This window comes from Morone saxatilis, unplaced genomic scaffold (assembly GCF_004916995.1).
Source record: "Morone saxatilis isolate NCDOM2014 unplaced genomic scaffold, NCSU_SB_2.0 Contig2, whole genome shotgun sequence".
Lineage (NCBI taxonomy): Eukaryota > Metazoa > Chordata > Actinopteri > Moronidae > Morone > Morone saxatilis.
The window spans coordinates 14,660,420-14,671,774 of record NW_023339762.1 but is presented as its reverse complement, the minus strand read 5'-3'; the positions used below and the strand labels follow the sequence as shown (position 1 = coordinate 14,671,774).

Sequence of the window (11,355 nt, the reverse complement as noted above, 5' to 3'; positions counted from 1 at the left end):
TGCAATATGCATCACAGATTTAATTAATTTTGTGGGAAATCATATTTACTGTATGTATTAGCTCCGCTTTATCATAGCCAAAACACAAATACAAGTGGTGTAAAGTACATGTACTCCAGTATGTCGATGCGCGAAAAAGACAACATTTGAAGATACTCTGTATAGTCTTGAGGCATGGGTTTTTTTTTTTACCATTTTGAGGCTACTCTATATTACGAATTACTCCACTACTTTTCAGAGGGAATATTTACATTTTTAATCCACTGATCTTATTTTTACAGATGTATTTGTTCTAGCTTAAATCACTATTTTGCATTTAAAAAAAAACCCCACCGATAATATGATCTGTACTCAATAAATTTAAATCAGCTCAGGCAGCTTTAAAGCTACTTATTTATATATTGCATCATGGAGCGCCTGGTACCCCACCTTGTACAACCTGCGCCTCATGTACAAGTTTTGTCCAAACCTGTGGCCCTTTTGCTGTTGTGTAAGCATCTCTTCTCGCTTTAGCCATTTATGCTCTCCTCTCAAATAAAAGTGCAACATAAATAAATTAAAATAATAAAAATCGATATACATCTTCAAAAAAGTATCCAATAAATCTAACTTTGTACCCAGTGAGTAATTTACTTGTAAAGGAGCATTTTATGGTTTGGCCCAAAAAAAAAAAAAAAAAAAAAAAAAAAAAAGCTTGTAGGTTACAACCAAGCTACCAAACTAAGCAGAGAACCAACCACACAACAGTAAAGGCCACGTACTTTTTTTTTTTTTTTAAATCCTGGGACCCAGCTGACTCGGCCTGAATGCAGCCAACCAGACTAATTTAATATGGATTTATATACAAGGTGTCTTGTTTAATGAATATCTGATCAAACGCGTGCACAGGAAAGCAATTTTTGCAAAGTTATTGAAAGCAGACTTTGTTTATGCGACAAGAGAATATTGCTATTCTTGGCACAGGACCGCCCAGAGCTCTAACTCGACATTAAAACTCTTCTCAAGCATCACCTTTTGGAAATAAACAGGTAGTCCCTCCAGAACAGTTCTGCTGACTGCTAAGGATTTTTGATCTGTGGTTTTAAAACACAACTGGTCCTTGGCAAAGAGAAATTATCAAGGACAAGCCTTAAAACATTTTCTTGTCATCAGTGACATTCATACATTTAGTATTCGTCATATTAACATGCTTACAGAATAGTCCAATACAGTCACTCTCCTGTACTTCAAGTATTCCTGCAACTGATCCCATTATGTACTGTTGTCCTGTGCTGCCATCTAGTGTTCAGAAGTTATCCTGACGCTAGTTGCTTGGAGCAGCATAGACTGTACTGTTTAAGTTTATATTGTGTTCTTCTGTGTATATAAACTCAACAAACTGGTGCTGCAAAGGAATTTTATTCCTGAGTGTACAGTGAAGGCTGGGGAGCTCGTTTTTATCAGTGGAAAAGCAAAATGTATATATAAAGACATTCAAAAAGAAGAGGATTATTCAAACTCTATTGGAAGCTCAATATAATTTACTAATCAAGAGACAGAAACAGTATATAGGAAACAACAAAATTCAATATTGTGACAGCTTCACAATGTCTCCTCATGTGCCAAGTAACAAATGTGACTTATTACACAAAATTGTGCAGACAGACTTTTTTTCCCAGCAGCAGGGCCACAGTAACTCAATGTTTTCCACCATCCTTGACTGAAACAAATAACACTTGTTTTCTATTGGTTCAAATATAGCATATAAAATATTTTACAAAATAGCTTTGGTGACCCATGGATATACTTTTGCATATATAAAAGCTTGGAAAATGTTTAAATATTATTACTAGAGCTAAATATAAAAAAAGTTCAGACTATTGCACAACAGCCAGGAGAGGGCAGTGATCACTGGAGTAGCTGACGGAGGCTTTTAGGGTTTTCTGCGCCTGCAAAAAAAAGGCAACAGAGTTAATCAAATACTGTGTAACTGCAGAGGAAACGGTATTCTCAGATGTAATCTTGAAAATATGACAGCTTACTTGGTGATCCCATGATGCTCATAGCCAGGACCCATGTTTGATCCAGCCCTCATCTCCATAGCCACAGAGCACTGCCAACAAAAGACAAACTGAGACCCAAATCTACACTGAAGTGTCTGTCAATTTACACTAATCTGAATGACAAACGATGTCAACACAATGAAGATAAACACTGAAGAGTGACTTGAGGCAGATTGTATAGGAAACCCCACAGATATCAAAAAGTTACAGATTAATATAACATGCTATCTGACCAATCCAAAACAAGTCATTTGATGACATTTTATAAACCAAATTCTTTATTGATTAATGGAGAAAATAATCAGCAGATAATCTTAATTCAAATAATTCATTACATCATCCCTCTGCGTTCTAAATGCAATGGTACTTTAATGGTAGTTTATAATCAATATCATCTTACCCTCGTCTCCACATCAGTCCAATCTCCATCTGTTCCACCTCCATTTTTGCCTTCTGAGGATTTTCTTTTTCTTAGGACACAAATATAAATGGAAAAATGTTAAAACATCAATCTAAAACATGCAGCTAATGTGCAGCTAATAACTGGCAGTAGGCTGCTACCTTGGGACTGTGGTGAGCTCCTGTTTCAGGGTCTCGATGTCGGTGAACTGGACGGCCTGTCCTCCTCCTCTGGTTTTAATCACCTCACCCTGAAAAATTATGAGGGAAAGTATGAGGGAATAGCCAGCTTTAACTAGTAGTTCATCCAAAGTGAAAATTCTGTAATCGTTACTTATGTCAGCTGAAATACAGACGTTGTGAAATCACTGCTTTGCCTCATTGGATCAGCTGTCTGGGAGCTTTAAGCTGCCTGTTCTTTAGATATTTACAGATCAGATACTTGTGCAGTCTCAAATGTCCCACTTTCCCAACACACCTGATACAAACTTTATTGATCTGGCGCTTGCCTTCAATCCATTAACCAAAGGATAAGTATCAGCTCTCAATGACTTAATATCAGACATGAAATGTGCTGCTTTTACATTGTTCCTGATTATAGACACCTCAAAAGGGCATTAACCCCTGAACACAATGTTCATTTAGTAAATGATGGACATAAATAAAATAGACAATAGAGTATACTTTAGGGCTTGGTTACCTTGTGATTGACAAGTCAGTCTCAGTGAGTCCGTCCAGCACAACGCAAAAAGATCAAACTGTAAGACTAGCCAGTGCTGATCAAATATGAATCATGGCTGTTACTGCATTGCCTATTTCTCACCCTAAAATGTTTGCAGAAACATATGTACTTTTTATCTGTAAGAAAATAAAATTGTGGCCAGGCCAGCTGCCTTTACTTCCTGCTATAGATAACCATGCACACCTAATGAGTGCAAAAAACCAACATGGTGACAGGCATAATGCCAAATTCAAGTTCACACTCATTCACCCTGCAAATGGTCAAATATCTTGCTGCATCATTCTTACCTTAATAAGTTTGGTCTGTATTTCACCGTCAGAGGCAACTTCCTGGTGTGTTAACACATATCGGTCGCACTTTGACAAGGCCTTCTCGCTGGGTGTAGACACCTGGATGGAATTGGGGATGACAGGCTGCAAAACCGTACCCAAGTCCATGCTTGAGGAGGGCTTGTGGTCCACCCACTTCTCCCCGCCAGCAGAGCGGGAGCGACGGTGCAGCGGCCGCACTGGTGTCGCTGTCTGCAGAGTGCGGTAGGCAATGGAAAAATAAAAAAACAAACAAACACATACATAAAAATAGGCCAAATGATTACATCAGATCCTGACAAAGATATCAGTATGAATCTGGTAAATGGCTGGGGATGTATATTTGGGGAAAATAGCTGGATAAAACCTATAACCCTAATTAGACACACCAGTTTTCACTATTCAACCTCATGCTGCTGCCTGTTGCCAACTCACTGACCCTGTAGCTTCTCTCAATTAAGTCTAGATCCAATGTAGGGAAGCTGGCCCCCTCTTCCTCTCTAGTCCAACACGCAGCTCTCCTCGTGGCCCGACTAGCTGAGGGTCTTGCCGGGGACTGGGTTCTCGTGGGCGTACTAGGAGAATGGTAACTCTGCCTGCTGTCCGGGGCCACCTGCCTCTCCCTTGCAGACATGCGGCTTGTCACAGGCAAAGAGATACTGGGGCTGGGAACAGGGCAGACGGGACTTGCGTTCATTTCAACCTCCTCAACTCTAGTGGGGCTGACTGGCCCTGGCCTGACTTGGGGAGAATCAACTCGGCACTGAAGAGCAAAGTGGAAAGTGTGTACAATTACATGCATGGTTAGAAATGATGAATAGTTAGTAATTATAAAAAAGGTACAGGTGTTAATATATCTACTGCCATCAGATGGGGGATTAGTGATGTTAGTCCAGTCCTGTTGAACTACCACTGTCATGTCATCTCACAATATGTAGTAACAGATAAATTAATCAAGAGCTAGACAGGTGTTCTAGATGTGCGTCAACACAACGTACAGGGACAGGCGAGGGAGAGGCCGATCTCTTTGCGGGGAGGCGTTCCTCTCTGGATGGCCGTAACTGCTGTGTCTGACGTGGTGGAGGATCAGGACGCCCCCCTGGGGTCTTGCTCTCCGTCACGATGGCCTTGAGCTGCTTCAGCTTCTCGTCTTTCACCCAGAGCTTGTTTTGCATCTCCAGCTGCATCGCGTTAACACGTCTGTCCTGCGCGGCGAGAGGCACAATGTTTGAGTGCAACGCCACTGACTGTCATGTCTCAAACGATCATTTGTACAAACGGATAATTTAATTCAGCAATAAAACTCACACATTCTTTCTCCCACTTGTACTGGGTGTCCGTGACCACGCCGTGCATGCGCTGCTCCATGCGTCTCTTGTCAGACAGCTCCCTCTGCAGCCTCTGCTCTCTGGTTTCCAGTTCGTGCCGCAGTGAACGCTTGTCGTCCTCATAGATTTTAGTCGTTTTCTGCAGGATGTCAATCTAGAACAGAACCATATGGGACATTTAAAGAACTGAGCAACACACCTACAAACCAGCAATCTCTGGGGAAGTTTGTCTGGATTGAATTTTGTTTCTCACCTTGTGTTCTTGCATTTTGCTTCTCTTCTCCAAGCGTTCGATCTCCGTCTTGTTGTTCTGGATGATTTTGTCTTTCTCTACGAGTTTGCCGTTTTGTTCATGAATAAAATTGTCATTGGAAACGAGGTTGCTGTCCAGTTGCTGAAGCATGGACTTCATCGTGTCAGCTAAAACAACATGAAGGAAGAGAAAATGTGAGCCAAGATAAGAAATCCAACCTGAACAAGTAACCTGAACCGTCAAAGCCAAGAGTTGAGGATTGAACTAGAATGTGAGCGGGCACCTGCTTTGCTGTATTCTTCAATCATCATCTGCCTGATCCTGTGTCTGTTCTGCAGAGCTTCAATCAGCCTGGGCAGGGTGATGTCATCATGAGGGTCAGTCAGCTCAGAGGAGGGTAGAGGTGGGAGGTTGTGCACCAGGTGGCTTATAACAGAGGGCATGTCTAAAGGAAACAGAGAGAATTAACTCTTAACACTGGTAAAAACTGTATTTGTGAATGTATAAAATATTCCACATGTACAAATACAAAGATAAAAAGATACAAATTTCTCTAAACTACTACTACTAAATTTGAGGAATAGTGTCATTATGTACAAGTTTGATAGCAGAAGTACATGACTGAATAATAAACTGAAGGAATGAATGAATATATACAGCAGCAAGAGGTGAGAAAGACATGAGTCCACTGCTTCATGCTGATTCTCAAAGGAGCCATAGTTTGACAGGTTTGTTGTTTTATTTAAATAAAATCAATTAAATGCTTAAGTTTAATGTTTTATTTTGTTTTTATTGATTGACTATTTAATACGTTTAATATACAAGTGTTTTTTCATTTAAAGTTTATTACTCCAATAATCAAAGTTGTGTTACATTTGGGCCAACATGGTATTCTAGTAAAGGTTCATAATTAACCACATAGTCTTGTATAGGAGATTTGTTTTTTTACCTCTGTCTATTGGGCCGCCACGCTCCTCAAGCTTGCGAGACAGTTCCTCTTTAAATGCCTGGTTTCTATGGCGACGGCCCGGGGTGAAGCCGCAGATGGGCCTGTCCACTGGCCGAGCCACTTCCACCTCCTGGGTCATCTCCGCAAACCGCATCACCAGCTGGACAAACAGAGCGCGTCATGTGTGTCAGACAAAGTGACTCTTGAGTTCTTTTAAAGTAAAGTAATGAGGCGGTTAAAGTGCAGACCGAACTTACCAACGTTTCCTCGTAGTCGTCGGCCTTGGGATTAACACAAACAACCATCCTGACTTTGCCCTCTCCATCAAAGTAGTTCTTGAACAGATGTGTTACTTTGGAGTCTCTGTAGGGGACCATCTATAAGAGAGAACTTACATTACTTACAAGGCTCATCAGTTAATATAATGACGGTGTTCGCCTTTAGTAATAATTCATACCCTGTTTGTGCCGCACATCTGGTTCTCTCGAAGTACCTCGATGCACGTCCGCAGATTCAGCAGAGATTGATTAATGTTACCTGCACGGTAAGAAATTAGTTTAATCTCAAATTAACTTCAGCTACAAATAAACCAAAATGTTGATGTTTGGCTAACAAACCTGCTTCCCGTATACGGGTTCCTTCAGCCCCGGTTCTACCGGTGCGTTCACTTCCTGCCAGGTCCACCAGGCACAGCTGACTAACAGCCACCTGGCTTTTATCCTGGCAAACAAGATCAGAAAATACATAAATATCCAAACTGACGCTTATAATTCATCAAAATATGAATTACAGGATTACAACTGAGACCAGAGATGTGGTTTCAGTTTCAACGGACCTGGAGAATGTTGTCGCCGTCTGCATCGAGAGGCGCCTGAGCCAGTTTAATAATGAGCACACTGTGGGAGCGACTGGACTCTCTGTTCAGGCGGGTGTTTGCAACCTTCCTCTTCTTTTGACCTGGAACAATAGAGTAACCGGTTTATTCACAGATAGCATCTTAACATGAATTTCAACTAAACTATTGGGCACAATCTCCAACTGATACATTCAACTCTTACAAAACCCGCTCAGAGAGAAGATTAACGAGATCATTTCCTGGCCAAAGCCGACCCGGAGACCAGCAGTGCCAGGTCAGTCACATCTACAATCATCAGTGCAGTATTCTTCCTTCATTACCTTAATGACTCTTTTGCTTCTAAATGTAGAGCTTACGACAACTCACCTCTCCAGAATACTTGAAATGCCTCCTCAGCAGATTTGACCTCGACCTCCATACAACCAGCCACATACATGTTATGATTCTGATCCTCTCTGAGGATTTTTGATTGAGGTGGTCTACATTGAGAAAATAAAAGTGTTAGTCACTACAGACATGGAAGTGCATTTTCATGCAACAGATGGGGAAAATCAAACATTTTGGAGGGAGGTATTAAGGATGCTTGAGTCCAGCCATGGAAGATAATCAGTTACAATCAGGAAGCGTCTAAAGCAGCAGACAGCAGGTTTAAAAAGGACATTCAGGAGCTTTGCCATAACAAAGACTACAAGCAGCAGCGGGGCCATTTAGTGATTTTTAACTAAAAGGAACGCTCGTCAACACTGGAGACATTACCTGGTGTAGCCTGCAATCAGCAGCAGTCAGCCAACTCTTGGGTAGGGCTGGGTAACGAACCTAGATACTGATGCCGTTTCAGTACCAAAATCTGGCCTTGAATGCTTACTCAGATTCATACTTTACTTTCCTACTGTTTGATCGAACCATTAGATTTAAGTAGTAATTTCCTCAATTTGACTGTATTTTATTCAGACAATGTTCTTGTTCGACTGTGTTTTAATATTTTAGAACTTGAAACTAATGATTATTTTCATTACTGAATAATTTGGCCATTGTTTTGTAGATTAAATTAATCATTTGATCTATAAACTGAAAATACAAAAAAAAAAAAAGAAATCCCATTACAAATCCCTTAAGGCCTGACCAACAGTCCAAAGCTTTAATATGTTCAGTTTACTAATGAACATGTGGGAACTAGAGAATATCTGGCACTTTGCTTAAACAAAAGAAAACAAACAAACACATAATTAATCAACTATGAAAATAGATTGTCACTTTACAGATTGTTACCAACTAATTATTGCAGTTATTTTTGTTTTTGAAAGGTTATTTAGCAAAAAACGTGTTTATATTCAGACCGTGTTAGAAAGAGGTCTAGTCACTAATACATTATTCTTTGGATTGGTGATACTGTTTTGGTATCTGAAGTGGATGTTTCATATATCGGTACTAGTAATGAAATATTCCAAATACCCAGCCCTACCTCTAGTTAACTTCTTAGTTGTTGTGATAACTTTTAACGTTTTTGTAAGTTTGAAAATGTCTCCAGAGTTGACACAGTCCCACTTACAATCTAGACTGCTCATTTGTGTGGGAAGGGAAAGTTCATCTAAAAATCAGGCTACTAGTCTGATGTCTGATGTACGAGTATTCACTGGTCACATACATGAACTCAGTGTTCAGGCGCACAGGTGTGCCTCCACCATTCCACCTAGTAAAAAGAAAAGACAATAATTTTGTCTTCAGCTACTCTGACAGAAAGTCGTCGCCTCTAAAAACCACTACACTCTAAATATAAAATATTAAAATCTGCCTGCTCGAAAACAAACATAAAACATGACGACATTATACATCTGAATTATGTTCCTTTTACACATCCTGAACTCACTTTGGTTTGATTGCATCCTCCTGAGTTTCCTCCAGGAGATCATAGATGTAGTTATTGTAAATTTCTATGTAGGAGACGAAGATGCTGTAGCTGCTGTCCTCGTCCACACCATCTGCTTTATAAGCCTCCTCCGGCTTAATCATGTCAGCAATTTCAGGATCAATCTTTTGTCTGAAATCAAGGAAGTGGCCGTCTTGTTATACATCACTTACACTGTAGCACAATACTGGTATTTCACAGGACTCAGGCTTACCTGGAGGAGGGTGTTTTAGGAACAGACACGTTGTTTTCCCGCCTTTGGCGCTCCAACAAAGCATCAACTTCATTCTGAACCTCCATACCATTTTTGTCATCTGTCTTGAAAACCTGAAAAAAAACCCAGCAGGTATGAAATTAGATGAATAAATGTAAAAATGTCATAAATAATAGATAAATTACGTGAGTACAAGAGATGATCAACTCCATTCTTGATTGTTTTCTCCCTTACATATCTTTTGGCCTGGTAGGGTCCTATACTGTTGAAGATCATGTCCAGTGAACGAGGTAGAAGTCCACCCTGGCCTGGAGAGCCAGTCATGGTGAACGTCTTTCCACTTCCTGTGACCCCGTACGTAAAGAGCAGACCTGCAACAATCAAAAAAGAGAGAATCAATAATAACATCCAAGCTAAAGCGCTCTTTGTTCCTGAGCGTGTTAAATGCAGTAAAGTTCAGTGGGAGGACATCCAGCAGAATTACTAATATTAAGTAGACAAATCAGGCTATAGTTGAACTGGTAATGATTAAAACAAATAAATAAATTAGGTTCTTTCTGGAGCCGATTCAGTGCCCTTACCATTTCTTCCATGAATGAGGTCGTCGACAAGAGGTTTAGCCACATGCTCAAACAGCTCCATCTGAGATATTGAAACTCCAAATACTTTTTTGAAGGAATATTGTGTCTGAGAAGGAAAATATATTAATTGTATTATTATGGGGAAATACATTACATTAAAGCATAAGTGTGGAATCATATATTGGTAACAAATCACTTAAAAAGACCAACAACATGCCTTTATGTGACATGTGGCCCCACACCTTTTGTTTCCTACTAAAGGTAATGTAATGTAAATCTTTGGGGGTTTCACTTTTACAAAAAGGGTCCGTTATGGCATTTTCTCCTAGTTGTATATGCCTCGAATGCCTCCACAGGGTTTGCGTCCCTAAATCACTTGAACTTGCTCATTTCAATTCAAAGCACGCCCACTGGGTGGATTACATAATCCACTTGGCCTGTGAACACCTTGATGTTCCTAAAGGAAGAGCTGGAGGACATTGCCTACCTTGCTTGGTCTGCTGCCACCATGATGGATGGGTACAAAAGGCAAAGTCTTTTTTTTTTTTTAATAGCTTGGAGCTGTGTTCAGAAAACTTTGTTTAACCAAGAACCAACGGTGCATTAGTCAACTCGGTATGTAGTAGTATTTAAGGCAGTGGGATAGTGTACATGTGGTTGACTTAAAGTAAACAACATTCCCAGTGTTAATGATAATTGTGGAAGCTGTCACAACAAACAACAACAAATGTTCATAAGAACAATTTACATTTGATTTTGGTCTTTTCATGGGATTTGTTCACAATAACAAAACTTTAAACTAAACATATAGTGGACCTAACCATTGTGTGGATGATGACAACAAGAGAGTTCACCACATGTGTTACCTCTTTGTACTCTCCATTTCTGTTCGTTTTGAAGCCTTCAGGGGCGTGCAGCTGGATGGTGGAGCTGCTGATCACCTCAATGCAGCACTCCTCGTCCTCCACACCGAGGGGTCGAACCCGGCAGTAAACCTGAGGCAAAGTACACCGGTCACATGTGTTTGTTCCTTTACTACTCTCTGATCGTTCTAACTTTTTTTTTAAAAAAACAATTCAATTAGTAATCAGCTTTACTTTAAACCCACAACCTGTCAAACATTCATACACAATCACATATTGAAGTATTGAATGCTGCATTCTTTACAAACTCACCCCAACCGGGTCTTTCTGGTTGCTGGAGGGCTTTTTAGGAGCAGGCCTGCGGGGGGTTTTACCCTTCCTGAAAAATAAAAATAAAAAGGTAATTCTCATTTCATTAGCACAGTTAGCTACACGGTTAGCCTCCAGCACAGTAAGCGGTAACAAAAGCTAACGCTGTGGCTAAGCTAACCAGTGTTCTCTTGTTTGGATTCCGTGAACAACTCTCTAGTTTAATTGTTAAACGACATTTCGCTTCAGCACAATACTTTTAGGAAATGTAGCGTTACTTTACGCGACGTATTAAGGGATATTAAACCGTACTTACGCTTGTCTGATCATTGTAACTCGCTGCTTTCTGGTTGTTTCGCCGTTCTTGTTGCTACAATTTTAAACTTTCCCTCCGCCTCAAATCTGACGCGTTTTTCGAAACGAGCCGGCAGCAGCCAATCAGAGCTCACAACAACCAATCACGTGTTTCCGCCTTCACTTCCGAGTCCTTTTATGGAAACGAGGCTGCAAAAATGTAAAATATGTCAGCAGATGTGTTTATAGTTGCTACGAAACCATGCAAACAAAAATAAACAACAACAAATGTTAACAATTACTCTATTGTT

The 11,355-nt window shown here is 40.3% G+C and overlaps 1 protein-coding gene and 1 non-coding gene across 4 annotated transcripts; both read right to left on the bottom strand.

The window, feature by feature from the left end:
• Nucleotides 1-1,504: 1,504 nt before the first annotated feature.
• kif23 (kinesin family member 23) lies at nt 1,505-11,191 on the bottom strand. Of its 3 annotated transcripts, XM_035665575.1 has the most exons (24): nt 11,067-11,191; nt 10,754-10,820; nt 10,445-10,573; nt 9,579-9,684; nt 9,232-9,368; nt 8,998-9,110; nt 8,745-8,915; nt 8,523-8,567; nt 7,244-7,356; nt 6,857-6,978; nt 6,639-6,741; nt 6,479-6,558; nt 6,279-6,398; nt 6,022-6,181; nt 5,356-5,517; nt 5,073-5,239; nt 4,800-4,973; nt 4,490-4,696; nt 3,931-4,254; nt 3,471-3,704; nt 2,604-2,692; nt 2,443-2,512; nt 2,022-2,092; nt 1,505-1,928 (listed from the first exon to the last, which is right to left on the bottom strand). In XM_035665575.1, exons 1-24 carry the CDS (start codon nt 11,078-11,080, stop codon nt 1,913-1,915), a joined length of 2,994 nt encoding a protein of 997 aa, XP_035521468.1. In that variant the 5' UTR covers nt 11,081-11,191; the 3' UTR covers nt 1,505-1,912. The 3 variants fall into 3 exon arrangements, with proteins under 3 accessions (XP_035521468.1, XP_035521466.1, XP_035521467.1); XM_035665573.1 differs by lacking the exon at nt 3,931-4,254 and having other exon boundaries at nt 11,067-11,184; XM_035665574.1 differs by lacking the exons at nt 3,931-4,254; nt 8,523-8,567 and having other exon boundaries at nt 11,067-11,183.
• Nucleotides 7,085-7,180, bottom strand: LOC118331102. The gene has a single exon (XR_004796863.1). It is a non-coding gene; the product is annotated as a Z30 small nucleolar RNA (small nucleolar RNA).
• Nucleotides 11,192-11,355: the final 164 nt, after the last annotated feature.

Coding starts and splice junctions, on each gene's coding strand:
- kif23 (XM_035665575.1), bottom strand. Junction 9,369..9,578: donor CCTCATTCATGGAAGAAATG/GTAAGGGCACTG, acceptor TGATTGTTGCAG/GTCTGCTCTTTACGTACGGG. Junction 2,093..2,442: donor GGACTGATGTGGAGACGAGG/GTAAGATGATAT, acceptor TTTTGTTGGCAG/TGCTCTGTGGCTATGGAGAT.